Raw genomic sequence first — 19,988 nt, forward strand, 5'->3', positions numbered from 1 at the left:
GACCTCCTCACACCTCTCTTTTTTGTATTCTAGTTCAGTTAACTATTTCAGCAAATCCTTTCCATCTTTTCCACTTTTTGTTCTGTAATTTATCTTTATATAATGTAACTTTACTTTCCCTCCTTTCACCAACAGTCTATTTTTTCCTAAACCCTTATAACATTTCTGCTAAAACCACATAACTTCATTCCAACACCTTCTAACATCCATTAATTTTACAATGTTTCTGTAGATAGTCTTTAAATTTCTTCCAATCTTCCTCCACCGACTCTTCTCCCTGGTCTCGGATTCTGCCAGTCTGCCTGGACCCTGGTTTTAACTGGCTACAGGTTCATCAGTTTAAACATTTATCGACACATCAAATTTTGCCAAGCAAGCTAAAGGTGAATTAAGTTCATCTTCTGGCAGAACTTCACATGATTTCTAGTTGAAGTTGAAGTTCAGAACAAGATTGTAAGTGTTGTGGGGAATCAGCAATTCATATTTTGAGGTTTTCATAGTCCTCTTACACGTTTTTTCTGCTTTAGGTTCTTTGGGCCTTTAAGCTTAAAGATTGCAAAAATAAACGAAGCCATTCACATTTCATGTTTTCTCAGTCTACCTAACTATATTTTATACTGCACACTGGAACAGTATTATTTTATACTACACATTGGAACATTTTTTTTTGGGGGGGAAGGGGGCAAGGATGGATTTTTTCTAACCTGGGAAAGTTCATTTGGATTAACTTGAACTAAACTATCTTGCTTTGTAAAAGGACGAACTGTTAACAGGAACAATGTAGTTCATTTTTGGAAAGGATGAACTTGAATTAGGTCTTTTTTTCTTTTTTTAAAGGACTTTCTAAGCACTGGGTCATCACCATATAAAATAAAGAAGACTGGCAAAACATAACAAATATGGCAAGAAAGCCACACTCTTGCCTTTTCTTGACACTCGTCATGAAAAGTGCATGGTCTCAATCACAATGTCTGAACTTCCTTCCTTCCTTCCTTCCTTCCTTCCTTCCTTCCTTCCTTCCTTTCATCTGCTTCAGTTACAAAGGCCAGAGGGGGGATATGAAAGAAGGAAGTGGATTTACCTGATGGTTATGATCTGCCCAAAGTCCAGGTCGTATTCGTTGACCTGCGCGATAAATATGGCTGCCACTGCCTCATAAAGCGCGGTCCCGTCCATGTTGATGGTTGCCCCGACCGGGAGGACAAACCTGGCTATCCGCCTGTCAATCCCGTTGTTTTCTAAAAGACACTTCAGGGTGATGGGCAGCGTGGCTGAGCTGCGAGGGAAAAGCCACGCTAGTTAGCAAGACACAGGTGTTTCCGTAGGGAGGCCCTGTAACCTCCCTGTTCCCTAAGGTGCAAATAACTAGACAACACTAGGCATATTGGTTTGGGATCAAAATAGGCCACAAAGTTATTGGTTACAGATGTGAAGGTTTGGCCATAGGCGTTGTGGCAAACAACTGGGTATGTCACTCCCGATCGTCTGCTGGGAGTGTTACTAAGGGTGAAGCCAGTGGGAGGATGGACGCCCTATGACCTACATCAAATAGGGGTGTCCCCCAGGTGGTCTCCGTTGGAGGAGCAGTATGGCCCTAGCCCCTGTCTGGGCATCGGACAGGAGCCACTCCTCCTGGATCCTTTTAACAGGATACCCTTAGCCATGGAGGGGCAGGAGAAGGCTACAAACCCCTTGCTCCAACCAAGACTAGGCTTACCCAACGCCTATCCGCCTTTCAGTGAGAGAGAGGCCGAAAGGCCCCGCAAGCTGGGAATTTTCCCTTGCACTGGGCGTGGGGCCAAGTGCTACTACTGGTCAGTTGGCTCTGCGCCCACCCTCTGATCCCTACTGCCGTTGGCAAATCTGTTGGCAGGAGGACGATCTGGCTTGCAATAGCTGGTTCACAGAGGAGACCCAGGGCCCATCCGCAAAGCCGCCCACCCAAGAAGGGGCAAGCAGATTTTTAAAACCAGCTGTGTGTACACCATACACACATGGCGTGTGTGTGTCCCCCCCCCCCAGGAATCCTGGGAACTGTAGTTTTTAAAGTTTGCTGGGAATGACAGCTCTGCAAGGGGTAAACTGCAGTTCCAAGGATTATTTCTGGGTCAGGAAGAAGAAGCCAGGGGATCTCCTCCTCCTGCAGCAACCTGCTCCCTCCCCCTCTGGTCTCCCAGAACATGCAGAGAAATGAAAAGAGCAGAACAGAGGTTAGTTGTGTGCAGACACTGTTGAGACTGAATGGGGAAAACCCTTGAGGGGAGAATCATAGAATCATAGAATCACAGAGTTGGAAGAGACCACAAGGGCCATGGAGTCCAACCCCCTGCCAAGCAGGAAACACCATCAGAGTATTCCTGACATATGGTTGTCAAGCCTCTGCTTAAAGACCTCCAAAGAAGGAGACTCCACCACACTCCTGGGCAGCAAATTCCACTGTCGAACAGCTCTCACTGTCAGGAAGTTCCTCCTAATGTTTAGGTGGAATCTTCTTTCTTGTAGTTTGGAACCATTGCTCCGTGTCCGCTTCTCTGGAGCAGCAGAAAACAACCTTTCTCCCTCCTCTATGTGACATCCTTTTATATATTTGAACATGGCTATCATATCACCCCTTAACCTCCTCTTCTCCAGGCTAAACATGCCCAGCTCCCTTAGCCATTCCTCATAAGGCATCGCTTTCAGGCCTTTGACCATTTTGGTTGCCCTCCTCTGGACACGTTCCAGTTTGTCAGTGTCCTTCTTGAACTGTGGTGCCCAGAACTGGACACAGTACTCCAGGTGAGGTCTGACCAGAGCAGAATACAGTGGCACTATTACTTCCCTTGAGCTAGATGCTATACTCCTATTGATGCAGCCCAGAATTGCATTGGCTTTTTTAGCTGCCGCGTCACACTGTTGGCTCATGTCGAGTTTGTGGTCAACCAAGACTCCTAGATCCTTTTCACATGTACTGCTCTCAAGCCAGGTGTCACCCATCTTGTATTTGTGCCATCTTGTATTTGTGCCTCTTGTATTTGAAGCCTTAGAGAGAGGGGGGGGGAAGGCGGGGACCTTCAGTCCTCGCAACGGCTTCATTGGGGCAAGACCTCCTGGGAAGAGTTGATGAGACCACTAGGCCTGAGCTCTGTGGTTGGCTTCCTTGAATAAAGATTTAACTTCACTGGCCTCAGGTGTTGCTGACCTCCAGCTGACTCCAGCCCTGACACCACATTACGCCTTAAGAGTCTCCTGTGCCTCTTACCTGGACGAGGTTGCCAGGGCGATGAGCAGGGCTTGGAGGATTCCCCGGATGAAGGAGAAAGGGTTCTTCTTCGTGATGAGCACAAACAGCAGAGGCAGGAAGCAGAGGCTATGGATGGCCAAGCCAGACACGACAGTCATGGCATAGAGGCCCAGCTTCTTCCCAATCGTGGAGGGGTCCTCCATCTCCAAGATCTTCCCGGCTATCAAGAAGACGATGCCGAACGGGAAGTACCTGAAACAGCACAAAACGGGCAAGCTCGGGATCGGTGGAGCCTGCGGCGAGGGCATCAAAACACACACACACACAGAGGAATGTGAACTGCTTCGTTTATTTCCCCCAACAATTTAAATTCAAAGGCCCAGAGAGCCTACAGCATAAACAAAGCAAAATGTAAGGGGATGAGCTTGAATGTGAGCTAGAAATCGTTCTACTGGACTCCGAAACAAATTTAGTTCATGTTCTACAGTGGTACCTCGGATTAAGAACTTAATCCGTTCCGGAGGTCCGTTCTTATCCTGAAACTGTTCTTCACCTGAAGCACCACTTTAGCTAATGGGGCCTCCCGCTACTGCTGTGCTGCCGGAGCACGATTTCTGTTCTCATCCTGAAGCAAAGTTCTTAACCCGAGGTACTATTTCTGGGTTAGTGGAGTCTGTAACCTGAAGCATCTGTAACCCGAGGTACCACTGTGTCGCTCAGCAACTGGAACGACTTCAGAAGTTTTGAAACTTACGCAGTGAACTATATAGACGGGTCTGGTGACTTCTGTTTCAGTGTATCTGAAGAAGTGTGCATGCACACGAAAGCTCATACCTAGAACTAACTTAGTTGGTCTTTAAGGTGCTACTGGAAGGAATTTTTTGTTTTGATCATTGTTTATTGTACCCTGCCCATCGGACTGGGTTGCCCCAGCCACTCTGGGTGGCTTCCAACCAATATACAAAGATACAACAAACCATAACGCATTAAAAACTTCCTGATACTGGTCTGCCTTCAGATGCCTACAGAAGATTGTATAGTTATTTATCTCTGACATCTGATAGGAGGGGATTCCATAGGGTGAGCACAACTACCAAAAAGGCCTTCTGCCTGGTTCCCTGTGACTTCATTTCTTGCAGGAAGGGAACCGCCAGAAGGCCCTTGGAAGTGGACCTCAGTGTCCAGGCTGAGCGATGAGGATGGAGAAGTTCCTTTAGGTATACAGGAACGAAGCCATTTAAGGCTTTCAAGGTCAGCATCAACACTTTGAATTGTGCTTAGAAACATACTGGGAGCCAATGAAGGTGTTTTAGGACTGTTAAACCAAACTATAAATATTATATGCCTATAGTTAAAGCCATGGTTTTCCCAGTAGTGATGTATGGAAGTGAGAGCTGGACCATCAAGAAGGCTGATCGCCGAAGAATGGATGCTTTTGAATTCTGGTCTGGAGGAGACTCTTGAGAGTCCCCTGGACTGCAAGAAGATCAAACCTCTCCATTCTTAAGGAAATCAGCTCTGAGTGCTCACTGGAAGGACAGATCGTGAAGCTGAGGCTCCAAGACTTTGGCCACCTCATGAGAAGAGAAGACTCCCTGGAAAAGACCCTGATGTTGGGAAAGATGGAGGGCACATGGAGAAGGGGCCGACAGAGGACGAGATGGTTGGACAGTGTTCTCGAAGCTACAAACATGAGTCTGACCAAACTGCGGGAGGCAGTGGAAGACAGGAGTGCCTGGCGTGCTCTGGTCCAGGGGGTCACGAAGAGTCAGACACGACTCAACGACTAAACAAAACAAAAAATAAATATTATAATCTCGCTTTTCAGACAATTATTGGCTCCTGAAATATACTCAGAGTCGCAAAGTGATTTCATGCTCTTTATTCAGCTCATAGTGGTGAGGAGGAATGAATGAAAGTCCCCTCAAAGTATCTGCTTTATATACATTATTTACACAATGGGCTGCACATGATTGGCTAATTCCGGAATTCTACTGTAAGCCAATCAGATTGTGGATTCACTTCAATCTGGAGCATGATTGGGTGGTTCCTGCCAACCAATCATACTGCTGCATTGTTCTAGGACCAATCAGACTGCTGCATTCTGAATCCTATTGTTCTAGGACCAATCAGACTGCTGCATTCTGAATCCTATTGTTCTAGGACCAATCAGACTGCTGCCTTTTGGATCCTATTGTTCTAGGACCAATCAGACTGCTGCATTTTGGATCCTATTGTTCTAGGACCAATCAGACTGCTGCAGTTTGGATCCTATTCGGCTCAGTACATAACAGCTCCCAAAGTGTCTCACAGCAGTAAAAGAAAGAGGCAGACCTTGCCACCAGGTTTTAGAAACTAAAAAGGCAAGACACACATGTACCTGTCAAATTTGAGCCTGGAAAAGGACCTGGCCCACGAAGCCAAAAAGCTTCCCCATCTCTGCCTGAATTGCTGGCCCACCAGGGTGACATTTAACTTACCAGACTGCCATGGCCACAATCTTCATTACTGCCTCGTTCAGGCACTGGCAGACGTTCACCAGAGGAGCCCCTCTCTCGCCCATCTTCCCCAAAAGGAGGCCTGCCGACAAACAGTCGCTGGTGTATAAATGAAGGTCCCACTTGCGTGGTAATAACAATGTGCAGTGCAGTATCCGACTTTACTCGCGGTTGCAGCGGGTTGTAAGCAATGCCAGCCCTACTCAGGGCAGACACAATGAAATGAATGAAGCCAACCTAGCCATGCCCAGTTAACTTCAATGGGGCTACTCTGAGTAGGCCTGGCATTGGACAGAGTCCTTTACCAACTGGTGTGAGCCAGTGCGGTGTAGTGGTCTGCATGTCGGACTAGGACCTGGGAGACCAGGGTTCAAATCTCCCCCCGCCCCCCAGACATGAAACTCGTGTGTGACTCTCAGGCCGGCCAGTCTCCCAGCCTAACCTGCCCCACAGGGCTGTTGTGAGGATAATATAAGGAAAGAGTGCACTGCCTTGAGCTCTTTGAAGGGAAGGTGGGGTGCTAATGTGATCAAGAAAAGTAAATAATAAGAAGCACGATCTCGTCTTCAAGGGGTGTAAGGCAGGACGTTACTTTCTTGTTTAATTTCCAGCCAGGGCATTCAGTCAATTATTATATGACTTTTCTCTTTGCAGATCAAGCTGGTGGCAGCAGAGTCTGCAAAATTCTTAGCAACCGCCACAATCATGCCCCATGTTTTAAATTGTATGGTTTTTTAAAAAAATTCTATTTGAGCTTGAAATTTTATCTGCTTAGTAGTGTGTATAGTGGTACCTTGGTTCTCAAACTTAATCCGTTCTGGAAGTCTGTTCCAAAACCAAAGCATTCCAAAACCAAGGCACACTTTCTCATAGAAAGTAATGGAAAATGGATTAATCCGTTCCAGACTTTTGAAAAAAAAACCCCTAAAACAGCAATTTAACATGAATTTTACTATCTAACGAGACCATTGATCCATAAAATGAAAGCAATAAACAATGTACTGCAATCAATCAATCAATCAATCAATCAGTAGCTGAACTGGGTTCCACACAGTCACAAAAAGAAAAGAGCCGCAAAAACAAAAATGCAAAATAAATAGCAAAAACAGACAGATCTCAGTGTGGCACTAAAACGGAAGTGTGGCACTCAAATCGGAAGCGTAACACTCAAAACGGTACACGTTTGGCTTCTGAAAAACGTTCACAAACCGGAACACTCACTTCCGGGTTTGCAATGTTTGCGTTCTGAGTCGTTTGAGAACCAAGGCGTTTGAGAACCAAGGGACCACTGTACGTATGTTTATATTTTGTGCACCAATCGTAACAGGACAACTTGCGAATGTTAAATTCAGTTTGCTAGTTCCATAGTCATAGAACTTTAGAGTTGGAAGGGGACCTCAAGGATTATCTAGTCCAACCCCCTGCAATACAGGAATCACAGCTAAAGACAGACAGCCATCCAGCCAGTGTGGTGTAGTGGTTAAGAGCGGTGGACTCGTAATCTGGGGAACCGGGTTCGCTTCCCCGCTCCTCCACCTGCAGCTGCTGGGTGACCTTGGGCCAGTCACACTTCCCTGAAGTCTCTCAGCCCCGCTCACCTCACAGAGTGTTTGTTGTGGGGCAGGAAGGGAAAGGAGAATGTTAGCCGCTTTGAGACTCCTTAAAGGGAGTGAAAGGCGGGATATCAAATCCAAACTACTCCTTCTCCTCCTCCCCTTTGCAGGCTGCTTGCATGGAAGGAGCCAGGCTGGTTTAACAGGACGCCCTAGCCTGAATCTGGCTCTCACGGCCAACTGTGTGGTGTAGTGGTTAAGAGCGGTAGTCTCGTAATCTGGGGAACCGGGTTTGCGTCCCTGCTCCTCCACCTGCAGCTGCTGGGTGACCTTGGGCCAGTCCCACTTCTCTGAAGTCTCTCAGCCCCGCTCACCTCACAGAGTGTTTGTTGTGGGGCAGGAAGGGAAAGGAGAATGTTAGCCGCTTTGAGACTCCTTCGGGTGGTTATAAAGCGGGATATCACATCCAAACTCTTCTTCTATGCTTTAAAACCTCCAGTGAAGGAGAGTCCTCCACTTTCCAAAGTTGCCCATTCCACTGTTGAATTGCTCTTACTGGAATAGGAATCACCATGATGAAAATCTATGCTAACATGCGCTATCAATCTTGTGATGCTCTTTCTTCCCCTTTTTTTACACTATTAATGAATGAGAGCATGTACAGTGGTGCCTCACAAGACGAAATTAATCCGTTCCGTGAGTCTCTTCATCTTGCATTTTTTCCGCCTTGCGAAGCACGGCTATTAGCGGCTTAGCGGCTATTAACGGCTTAGCGGCTTTAAGAAAAAGGAAACAAACTCGCAAGACGTTTTGTCTTGCGAAGCAAGCCCATAGGGAAATTCGTCTTGCGGAACGACTCAAAAAACGGAAAACTCTTTCGTCTTGCACGTTTTTCGTCTTGCGAGGCATTCGTCATGCGAGGTACCATTGTATAAAATTGTTGACTTTGGGGCAGGGGGATATGTGCATTAAAAAAACCTTCTTAAAATCAAGTTACAGGTAGGTAGCCGTGTTGGTCAGCTGTAGTCGAAACAAAATTTAAAAATTCCTTCCAGTAGCACCTTAGAGACCAACTAAGTTTGCTATTGGTATGAGCTTTCGTGTATCTGAAGAAGTGTGCATGCACATGAAAGCTCATACCAATAACAAACTTAGTTGGTCTCTAAGGTTCTAATGGAAGGAATTTTTGTTTCTTAAAATCAAGACATCTTAGAAATACAAAGGGCTTTTGTGCTAGTAGACAAGTGAGTTCTTATGCTGTGCACAAGAGGAATCTCGTACAGCAGTTGCACTAGTGGAAATTCACTGGGCGACAGATTGTGCAACCTATTGTGCAACCAAGTTACAAGCATCCTTCTTATGCATTCTCTTGCATGACAACGTTCCTCTGGCACAAAGCGTTTTGCCAGCAGAGCAAGTGTACTTTAAAGGTAAAGGTAAAAGGACCCCTGAACATTAGGTCCAGTCGTGACCCACTCTGGGGTTGCGGTGCTCATCTCGCTTTATTGGCCGAGGGAGCCGGCATGCAGCTTCCGGGTCATGTGGCCAGCAGGACTAAGCCACTTCTGGTGAAGCAGAGCAGTGTACGGAAACGCCGTTTAACTTCCTGCCAGAGCGATACCTATTTATCTACTTGCACTTGACGTGCTTTTGAACTGCTAGGTTGGCAGGAGCAGGGAACGAGCAACGGGAGCTCACCCCGTCACGGGGATTCGAACCGCTGACCTTCTGATCGGCAAGTCCTAGGCTCTGTGGTTTAACCCACAGCGCCACCCGTGTCCCTTGTACTCTAGCTTACTTTAACTTAGTGCTATACTGCACGCAACCCAAAAACCTGAGCCACCCAAAGAATCCCTTTCTGCGCAGAGATAAAACAATGTCTCCAAATCCTGACTTCACCAAATCCATCTGTTTGCACACATTGGGGGGAACCCCCGCCCCCACGCTGGGATTTGATATGCATACCGATTGTGGCTGAGAAGATAACTATTCCTAGCACGTTCATCTCGTTATTGCTGCCAGGGAGGGTCCGGTAGGTCATTTCTGGCGCTGGCGTGATCTCAAGGAGCACCGGCCTCTGGATCTCTGAGTTCTCAGCATCCGGCACAAAGTAGATGAAACTTAGTGACTTTGTGGATTTCTTTGGGATCCCAGATGACTTCACCACGGGCAGAAGAACTGTTCGGTACTAGAAGCAAAATGTCAGATGGCAGTGAACGATGGGTGGATCCTTGAGAAATGGTTTTCTACACAATTTGGGTTGGGCTGCTTTGTTTTAAATCTTAGAAAAGGAGGGCTCATAGCTTTCTCTGCTGGGGGTTCCTGAATATACAACTAAGAATATGGACAATTACTGCAATATCTGATCACAGCCACAAGACTTATATGCACAAAGATGGAAGGACTTATTATTACCTACTATGGAAGAACAGTTGTTAAAACGATAGATTTAGCCGAGATGGCAAAGCTGACGTGTTTAATTTGAGAAAGATCACTGTTGACATTTATTAACAACCGAAAACTCCCCGCACAGCAAGGAAAATGAACTTGTGGTGTCAGGGTTTGAAGACTGAAAAAAGAAAGGTTGGTTTATGGAAAGTGGAGAACTGAATGTTATTATGAAGTAAGAATTTTCCGTAAGTTTTTAAAGCTAGTAGACAGAGAATCAGAAGTTTCTTTTTCTTTTTCTTTCCTCTTTATCTATTTTCTTTTCATCTTTATGTTAAAAAGTGCTTGATGTCAAATGTTTTATTTCTGCACACTGTCTTTTCTTTGTTTTTTCAAGCTTTAATTAAAAAAAATAGAAAAGGAGGGGTCATGTAAGCCATATACCGTATTGGCCCTAATATAAGCCACACTTTACCTCCAAATTCCGACAGTGAAAAGTTAAAGTGCGGCTTATATTCACGACCTCACGCCACCCGCATAGCTGTGCAGCTCCCCCCCAGGAAGCAGCCCGGGTATTGTCTTTTTTTTCTCCCCCCCCCCCCGCAATTTTAAAGGTGCAGTTTATTTGTGGGGGCGGCTTATATTCAGGCCAATAAGGTAGGTTATATCCACACCACATATTTAAAGTTCGTGGCTTCCCCCCAAAGTATCCTGGGAACAGTCATTTGCCCCTCATCAAACTACCATTCCCAGCACCCTTAACAACCTACAGTTCAGAGGTTGGTTTTGGGTAAGCCATGTGCTTTCAATGTACGAGGTGGTATTCAACTAAGTTTCATTCAGAGGAGATTGTTGAAATCACCCCAGTGTGGATATGACTGAGGCTTCATAAAACTGCAGTGTCATCTAATCCAGGGCTGTCCAACCGGTCGATCGCTATCTACCGGTCGATCGTGGGGACCGGATCGCAGTCTCTTGGAAGCTGGACGTCCCTGATCTAGCCCAACCCCCTGCAATGCAGGAATCACAGCTAAAGAATCCCTGACTGGAGGCCGTCCAAGCTCTGATGGTCTCAGTCCACCTCCACCTTTCACTGGCGCTATCCATGGTGCTGAGACCATGGAGTCTTTTCAGCTCATAGTACCTGGTATGGATGGGTGAGAACACAACCCTCCTGGCTCGCTAAGGGAAATAAAGAGCTTAAGAGGGTCCCCCCCCCTTGCTGGTGCATTCTGCAATAGGCAAATTGTGCATTAGCGGTCACTTATGGATTGTGGACTGACCACACATCATTCTGCTTTATTAGTTGTTCTGTGGTGCATTGTTATTGCAATCTGGAGGGAAGCTCTCGTGGTACAGCTCAACAAAAGCAGAACAACCTCCCTCTCCACCAAAGGATTTGCTCCCTCGTCATCGAAGCATTCGCGGTATTGAAAGCTCTAGGGCTTTAAAAGGACTTGCATCAATTACAGAGGAAGCAGTCAGGGACTTTTGCAGGGGAAATGGCAGTGCAAGTGGGATTGTCAATACCACCATGAGCAGAAATCATCATTAAAGCGCAATAAAACAGATATCTGGAGGGGCCCTGTGTGTTTTTTGCTGGGGGGAGGAGAGAAATCCGATTAATCAGCCAAACTCACACTTTCTGAAATGATATGCAAACCGAAACAACACCCATCCTACAAATTCACACTTCTCTGAATTTTGCAATACAGTTCTCCAGTCAATTACAAACATGAATATACTAAAGTGCATATATTAGTGGAAATAACATGCAAGAATGCCAGGGTGCGTGGCTTGTCAAAAATATGCGTGTTAGGAGACCACCTTTGCTGATGGACTATGTGGAACTGGCGGAAATGACTGGCAGAATCCGAGACCAGGAAGAAGAGTCGGTAGAAGAAGATTGGAAAAAAAATTAAAGATTATTTACAGAAATATTGTAAAATTAATGAGCTTTAGAAAAATGGTGGAATGAAGTAATATGGCTTTGGCAGAAATGTTATAAGGAACTAGGTACAGATAGATTGTCAATGTATTAAAGGGAAAAAAATCAGGTTAGAATATGTTAAGATTAATTATAGGACAGAAAGTAGATGAAGATGGAAAGGACTTGCTGAAATAGTTAATTGAAGTGGGATACAAAAAAGGAGGCATGAGGAAGTCAATGAAACAAGTGAATGAAAGTTAAGATTGAAAATACTGGAAGTGTTTTTAATTGTTTTTGTTTTATTTTATTAATTCAATGTGTTATGTAGTGTTTTTGTTTTTGTTTTTGTATTTTATTATATTGTTATGTTTATTTTTTATTTTTGTATTTTCTAAACTCTTAATAAATATTATTTTTTAAAAAATAGGGGAACACCTTTGCATCTCACAAACACAGGGCCGGCCCACCTATGAGCCAAGGTGAGGCAAGTGCCTCTGGTGGCAGGCTCCAGCGCCGAGGGCCTTCTGGCGGTTCCCTCGCTGCGAGAAGCCAAGGTACAGGGAACCAGGCAGAGGGCCTACTCAGTAGTGGCACCTGCCCTGTGGAACCCCCTCCCACCAGATATCAAGGAAATAAACAACTATCTGACTTTTAGAAGACATCTGAAGGCAGCCCTGCTTAGGGAAGCTTTTAATATTTGATGAATCATTGTGTTTAATACTTTGTTGGAAGCCGTCCAGAGTGGCTGGGGAAACCCATCCAGATGGACAGGGTATGTATGTATGTATGTATGTATAAATAAATATTATACACAGGGGCAGCAGATTCCAATATACCGTATTTTTCACTCTATAACACGCACCAGACCATAACACGCACGTAGTTTTTAGGGGAGGAAAACAAGAAAAAAAATATTCTAAACGAAACAGTGGATGCATGATTTTTGTGGTTCATGCTGTGGCCACAGACATGTGATTTGACAGAGTTTGGAGTAGCCCAATGCAAAAATCCTGTGGATCCATGCTTTGTAACCACATTTTTGCATCACTGCGACCCCAGGCAACAGTGGGTGCGTGATTTTTTTGGTGCAAGATGTAGCCATGGACATGCTATGTGATCTGATGGTGAATTTGGGGTGACCCAGTGCAAAAATCCTGAGGATCCATGTGGATCCATGCTTTGTAACCACGTTTTAAGTGGGGAGGGAAGGAAAAGCACTCAAGGGACAAGGAGCACGCGTGTGGTGTGTGGAGAAGGATGCTGCTAATAATGCTATTTAGCGAGCTGAGTGGGGAGGAGAGAGGGACAGAGATCCTGCTTGCTTTAAAGGAGCCAACTGGACAGGAGCCACTTACACTCGTGTAAGCGGCTCCTTTCCTCTCCTGCTTTGCTCCTTTAAAGCAAGCAGGCTCTCTGTTCCTCTCTCCTCCCCACTCAGCGGCTCTTCTCCCGCTTTGCTGTTTCAAAGCGAGCCACGGAGGAGGGAAGGAAGGGGAACCATGGATCCTCTGCTCACGACTGCAGCAGACCCCCCCCCCCGCCACCCGTAGGCATTCGCTCCATAACACGCAGAGACATTTCCCCTTACTTTCTAGGAGGAAAAAAGTGAGTGTTATGGTGCAAAAAATACAGTAGATATTTCTTTCCCCCTTGCTCCCTCACCCCTTCTCCTTCCCTGGCATTGGGAGGAACTATTTTGGAAACCGCCTCGGGTGCCAAAATGTCTTGGGCCAGCAGGCCATATATTTCTGGAAGCTCTCGAAAGTGGACAGGCTGGGGTCAATGTATCCTGAGGTCTCAAGAGTTTCTGAATGTGCCTATGAGTAGGATCTGAGAGCAGAGAGCGGCTGCCCCTGGGCTGGCTGGATGGCTTGATCTGCATGCAAGGGCTGGGAAGAGAAATATATCAAGGGCTTACCTGCTGGAACGAAGCCTCAATGAGGTTGGAAGGAAACATATTTCTGCAGGAGACAGAACAAAACGGTATTGAGAAGGCCACTTAAATGGAGGTTTACTCATTTATTTTGGGTCACACCCACACCATACATTTAAAGCACATTTGTAGCATATTAACAGTCATGGCTCCCTTCCCACCCTCAAAGACTCATGGGAACTGTAGTTTATCCACAGCCCAGGTTGGGTGGGACGCTTCACAGACTAATGATGGTACTGTCCCTGGCATATCAAGAGGGTGGGGGCAGAATTGCCAGTGTACCATATCAGAAAGTTTGAGCAGCAATGTTCTATGAGATGCTATGGCATCTGTGCCAGAGGCTCACAATTTCTCCACCTCCTGCTCTCGAGTCGTGGGTGGCCGAGGGAGGCAGCCCCCCAACGATCTTTAAGAAATGGAGTCGGATTCATATTGGAGAAGTGGGATGTGAGGGTCCAAATTATAAATGCAAATTAGAAAAAAAATTCCCTGCAAGTCACAGTAAAGTAAATAATTCACTAAAGTAAATAATCTCCGAAGAGTTTCTGCATTTGCATGTTAAAATCACATTGCTAACCTGTACTGACCTATAGAAAGAACATATGCGGGAAGTTGCTCCTGAATGGGGTAACTGTGCCCCTGAAGGACCAGGTGAACAGCCTGGGAGTCATTTTGGACTCACAGCTGTCCATGGAGGCGCAGGTCAATTCTGTGTCCAGGGCAGCTGTTTACCAGCTCCATCTGGTACGCAGGATGAGACCCTCCCTGCCCGCAGACTGTCTCGCCAGAGTGGTGCATGCTCTGGTTATCTCTCGCTTGGACTACTGCCATGCGCTCTACGTGGGGCTACCTTTGAAGGTGACCCAGAAACAACAACTAATCCAGAATGTGGCAGCTAGACTGGTGACTGGGAGTGGCCGCTGAGACCATATAACACCGGTCATGAAATACCTTCATTGGCTCCCAGTATGTTTCCGAGCACAATTCAAAGTGTTGGTGCTGACCTTTAAAGCCCTAAACGGCCTTAGTCCAGTATACCTGAAGGAGCATCTCCACCCCCATCATTCTGCCCAGACACTGAGGTCCAGCACCGAGGGCCTTCTGGTAGTTCCCTCACTGTGAGAAGTGAGGTTGCAGGAAACCAGGCAGAGGGCCTTCTTGGTAGTGGTGCCATCCCTGTGGAACGCCCTGTCGCCAGATGTCAAGGAAATAAACAGCTATCTGACTTTTAGAAGACATCTGAAGGCAGCCCTGTTTAGGGAAGTTTTTAATGTTTGGTGTTTTATTGCTTTTTTATTAATCTTCTGTTAATCTTTTTATTGATCTTCTGTTGGGAGCCACCCAGAATAAAACATCAAACATTAAAAACTTCCCTGAACGGGCTGCCTTAATTTGTTCCAGTGAGAGTTGTCTACCTCCCGTGTATTATAAAATCATTTGACAAATATACCGTAGTTCAAAGTGCTGGCAGACAAAGCCCTCCAGACATGGCTGGACTCCAGCTCCCATCATCCCTGGCCATTGGCCATGCTTGCTGGGCTGGTGGGAGTTGGTAGTCCAGCAACGTCCACAGGGCCAAAGGTTCCCCATGACTGCTATCCAATTTAGGACTAAGAAACCTGAAATACTGTCTCATCCCTTATATACCTGACTGATCACTGCACGCTGCAGGAGAGGGCCTCCTACAGATACCATCTTCAGCAAGTCCATTCCACAAACTGTCAGGATCAGGCCTTTAGCGTGGCAGTCCCCACTTTCTGAAACTCCCTCTCGATATATTTATCAGGCAGGCACCACCCTCTATTGTCTTTTTGGTGCCTGTTGAAGGCTTTCTTATTTCAAAATGTCTCCTAAGCAGAGATCTGTTTTACCCCAATCAGGATTGGGTTTGAAGTCGTTTCCAACAGGGACAGATCTACTATGAAACTACTGAAGCTTAAGCTCCAGGGCCCCTAATCCTGAAGGGGCCCCAGAATCAAACTGTGTTCACATTACTTTTTTAAAAAAACTGGGCCAAGTAGACGCTGGTGGCGCTGTGGGTTAAACCACAGAGCCTAGGGCTTGCCGATCAGAAGATCGGCGGTTCGAATCCCCGTGACGGGATGAGCTCCCGTTGCTCTGTCCTTGCTCCTGCCAACCTAGCAGTTTGAAAGCATGTCAAAGTGCAAGCAGATAAATAGGGAACTCTCCAGTGGGAAGGTAAACGGCATTTCCGTGCGCTGCTCTGGTTTGCCAGAAGCGGCTTAGTCATGCTGGCCACATGACCCGGAAGCTGTATGCCGGCTCCCTAGGCCAATAAAGCGAAACCCCAGAGTCGGCCACGACTGGACCTAACGGTCAGGGGTCCCTTTACCTTTAGATGCGATTTGAGTCGCACGACTCAAATTGATTAGTTTTTAAAACCAAACTCTTGGTAAAAAGAAAAAAAAAGGGGGGGGGAGATGAACGATGAGACTAAAAATAAATTACAAGATGTGTCAGGTCTGAAGATTGAAAAGAAGGTTAAGTATTTAGGTGTATGGTTAACAGCAAATAGTACAGATCTGTATAAAGATAATTATTTAAAAACCTGGGAAGGTATTAAAAGAAATTTGCAAATTTGCAGAATGAAACTTTTGCTGTTAGGTAGAGTGTGGGCTGTAATATGGCTTCCATGGGCTGGATGAAGATAGCTGGAAGGCCACATCTGCCCCCCCCCCAAGGCTGAGGTCCCCCACCCCTCCTTTTAAACAATTCAAACACACCGCGAGCTTTTGAGAAACATGCAGAGAAGCAGATTGTACCTGATGAGGTCCAGCAAAGCATCCGCAGAACTGAGCACCACTTTGCCGACGGTGTACTCCTCCTTTTGGGCAGCGGCCCCTGGGTGGATGCTGATGACTAAGATGATCCCGGTGGTAACTGCCAGGAAGGTGGTCCAGAGGTAATAGGTGATAGTGATGATCCCCATCCTGCCACAGGCTTTGGAGTCCATGGTGGCCAAGCCAGACATCAAGCTGAAGGGAGAGGAGGAGGATAGTGGTGATCTGGTTAACTGCGTACATCATTACAAAGACTTAGCTGCGATTCCTGCCTTGCAGGGGTTTAGAGTGGATGACACCCCCCCCCCCCGGATCCTTCCAACATTACATTTCCGCGATTCTATGAAGCAGACAGATAAACAAGAGCAGGAGTCAGCAAACTTTTTCAGCAGGGGGCCTGGTCCACTGTCCTTCAGACCTTGTGGAGGGCCAGACTATATTTTGGAAAAAATAATAATGAACGAATTCCTATGCCCCGCAAATAACCCGGAGATGCATTTTAAATAAAAGCGCACATTCTACTCATGTAAAAACACCAGGCAGGCCCCGCAAATAACCCAGAGATGCATTTTAAATAAAAGGGCACATTCTACTCATGTAAAAACATCAGGCAGGCCCTGCAAATAACCCAGAGATGCATTTTAAATAAAAGGGCACATTCTACTCATGTAAAAACACCAGGCAGGCCCCGCAAATAACCCAGAGATGCGTTTTAAATAAAAGGGCACATTCTACTCATGTAAAAACACGCTGATTCCCGGACCGTCTGCAGGTCGGATGTAGAAGGCTATTGGGCCAGATCCGGCCCCCCAGGCCTTAGTTTGCCTCCCCATGAATAAGAGGATGCAGAAGACAGATGGAGGGGTGTGAGGGGAGAGGGAGTCACAGGTGGCAGGTAGGTGGGTGGACGGACTGCATCGTAAGACCCTAAGAGGAGCCATGTTGGATCATCAGGGTCATTCCAGTCCAGCATCCTGTTTCCCACAGCGGTCAACAGGCATATGTACAGGTGTGGCTCTAATCTATACAATAAAATGCTCCTTTCCCCCCATACTGCGAACAATTGTTCAACCAGTGAGTCGGGCTTTTTCCTCATCTTAGAATCACAGAATTGTGGAGTTGGAAGGGACGACAAGGGCCATCCAGCCCGACCCCCCGCAATGCCCAACGTGGGGCTTGAACCCACGACCCCGAGATTAAGAGTCTCATGCTTACCAACTGAGCTATCCCAGCTACGCACAGTCCTCAAATATGAGCATTGCTGTAGTAAACATAAGGTAAAGGTAACGGGACCCCTGACCATTAGGTCCAGTCGTGGCCGACTCTGGGGTTGCGGCACTCATCTCGCTTTATTGGCCGAGGGAGCCGGCGTACAGCTTCTGGGTCATGTGGCCAGCAGGACTAAGCCGCTTCTGGAGAACCAGAGCAGCGCACGGAAACGCCGTTTACCTTCCCGCCGGAGCGGTACCTATTGATCTACTTGCACTTTGAGGTGCTTTCGAACTGCTAGGTTGGCAGGAGCAGGGACCGAGCAACGGGAGCTCACCCCGTCGTCGCGGGGATTCGAACCGCCGTCCTTCTGATCGGCAAGCCCTAGGCTCTGTGGTTTAACCCACGGCGCCACCCGCGTCCCATACACAGTATGAATTTGGACTCCCCTGTAATGTTTCCTGAGTGTTTAAATCATTTGACTGAGATAGCATTTGTTAAACAGTAGAGGTTTCAACGAGATTCCAGATCTGATTTCTGATAGTACGACCCTGCCCTGCCATCCCATCAGCAGAGCAACATGTGAAAAGGATCTAGGAGTCTTGGTTGGCCACAAACTTGACATGAGCCAACAGTGTGACGCGGCAGCTAAAAAAGCCAATGCAATTCTGGGCTGCATCAATAGGAGTATAGCATCTAGATCAAGGGAAGTAATAGTGCCACTGTATTCTGCTCTGGTCAGACCTCACCTGGAGTACTGTGTCCAGTTCTGGGCACCACAGTTCAAGAAGGACACTGACAAACTGGAACGTGTCCAGAGGAGGGCAACCAAAATGGTCAAAGGCCTGGAAACGATGCCTTATGAGGAACGGCTAAGGGAGCTGGGCATGTTTAGCTTGGAGAAGAGGAGGTTAAGGGGTGATATGATAGCCATGTTCAAATATATAAAAGGATGTCACATAGAGGAGGGAGAAAGGTTGTTTTCTGCTGCTCCAGAGAAGCGGACACGGAGCAATGGATCCAAACTACAAGAAAGAAGATTCCACCTAAACATGAGGAAGAACTTCCTGACAGTAAGAGCTGTTCGACAGTGGAATTTGCTGCCCAGGAGAGTGGTGGAGTCTCCTTCTTTGGAGGTCTTTAAGCAGAGGCTTGACAACCATATGTCAGGAGTGCTCTGATGGTGTTTCCTGCTTGGCAGGGAGTTGGACTCGATGGCCCTTGTGGTCTCTTCCAACTCTATGGTTCTATGATTCTATGATCTCAGATCTCTGCAGCAGCAGATTCCCTTAGGAGCTCATCTCTCTTTGGAGACTGGCCAGCTCCTGAAATGCATGCATTTGCACTGTTTTAAGTAGCTCATTTTCAATTAGCACCTATAATTTTGGGTGCTGACCTTTGGAAGCTGTTGTTTTTAAAATTATAACTTCACAAAACGGCTGCAAGGGCTCTAAATGCTGAGCTGGCGGGAGTGAAACCCAAACACGGATTTGCAGATATCTGGCATGGGTGCCAATACTGCCCTTTCTGTGCCGCCCAGTCTTGCAAGGTGCCCCCTTTAAACCCCAGCACTTCCTGCCGCGATCTTCAGAACGCTCCGAAAGCTCGCTCTCGAGTTGCTAAAATAGTGTGGCGGCAGCCAGACTGGACGGGCAGCTTTGGGAGCTAAGACAGGCGACATGTGAGATCCCTGCCATGTCAGGTAATCTGCAGCAATTTAGCCTAAGCTCCCAGCTGCACGTTTCTGGGCCATGTGATGGATCCCATTAAGGGAAAATGGACAGGGCGGCTGATTAAAGGAAGCAGTAAGAGATGCTGAGGTGGGGCTTGGAAATCAAGAAACGCAACCCTCCACATGAATGGACTCCTGGCACAGATGGCTCCCCTGCATCTAGCAATGGAGGAAGAAACTGAATTCAGTCTGCATTTAAAGGCAAACCTACCAAATCTGCAATTTCCCCAAACAATGCACAAACCGACACGCACAGCCATCCTGGGAAATTTGCACTTCAAATTTGGCAGTGCAGCTCTTCCCACCAAGTTGTGTGTACCAAAAAACTCACATACAACTAGGGTAAAGTTTATGCATTAAACTCCATCCCCATTGTCCAGCCCAGACACTGAGGTCCAGCTCCGAGGGCCTTCTGGCAGCTCCCTCCCTGCAAGAAGTGAGGTCACAGGGAACCAGGCAGAGGGCCTTCTCGGTGGTGGTGCCTGCCCTGTGGAACGCCCTCCCACCAGATGTCAAGGGAATAAACAACTACCTGACTTTTAGAAGACATCTGAAGGCGGCCCTGTTTAGGGAAGTTTTAATGTTTGATGTCTTAGCATGTTTTTAATATTCTATTGTGAGCTGCCCAGAGTGGCTGGGGAAACCCAGCCAGATGGGTGGGGTACAAATAAATAAATTATTATTAATAATAATATTTAAACTGCTCTGAGATCTGAGGATG

At 46.8% G+C, this 19,988-nt stretch overlaps 1 protein-coding gene across 2 annotated transcripts in view; it reads right to left on the reverse strand.

Moving 5' to 3' along the window:
• The window catches only part of LOC309332904 (excitatory amino acid transporter 5-like), a 38,602-nt gene that overhangs the window by 7,242 nt on the left and 11,372 nt on the right, over positions 1-19,988 (reverse strand). For both annotated transcript variants that reach the window (XM_081846243.1, XM_081846244.1), the window contains exons 3-8: positions 16,309-16,521; positions 13,511-13,553; positions 9,240-9,462; positions 5,704-5,803; positions 3,242-3,475; positions 1,082-1,276 (exon numbers count right to left, since the gene is read on the reverse strand). In XM_081846243.1, the coding sequence (XP_081702369.1) occupies positions 1,082-1,276; positions 3,242-3,475; positions 5,704-5,803; positions 9,240-9,462; positions 13,511-13,553; positions 16,309-16,521 (1,008 nt within the window). The remainder of the gene's footprint in view (positions 1-1,081; positions 1,277-3,241; positions 3,476-5,703; positions 5,804-9,239; positions 9,463-13,510; positions 13,554-16,308; positions 16,522-19,988) is intronic.

This window comes from Podarcis erhardii (genome assembly GCF_964252035.2).
Source record: "Podarcis erhardii genome assembly, chromosome: 18".
Classification (NCBI taxonomy): domain Eukaryota; kingdom Metazoa; phylum Chordata; class Lepidosauria; order Squamata; family Lacertidae; genus Podarcis; species Podarcis erhardii.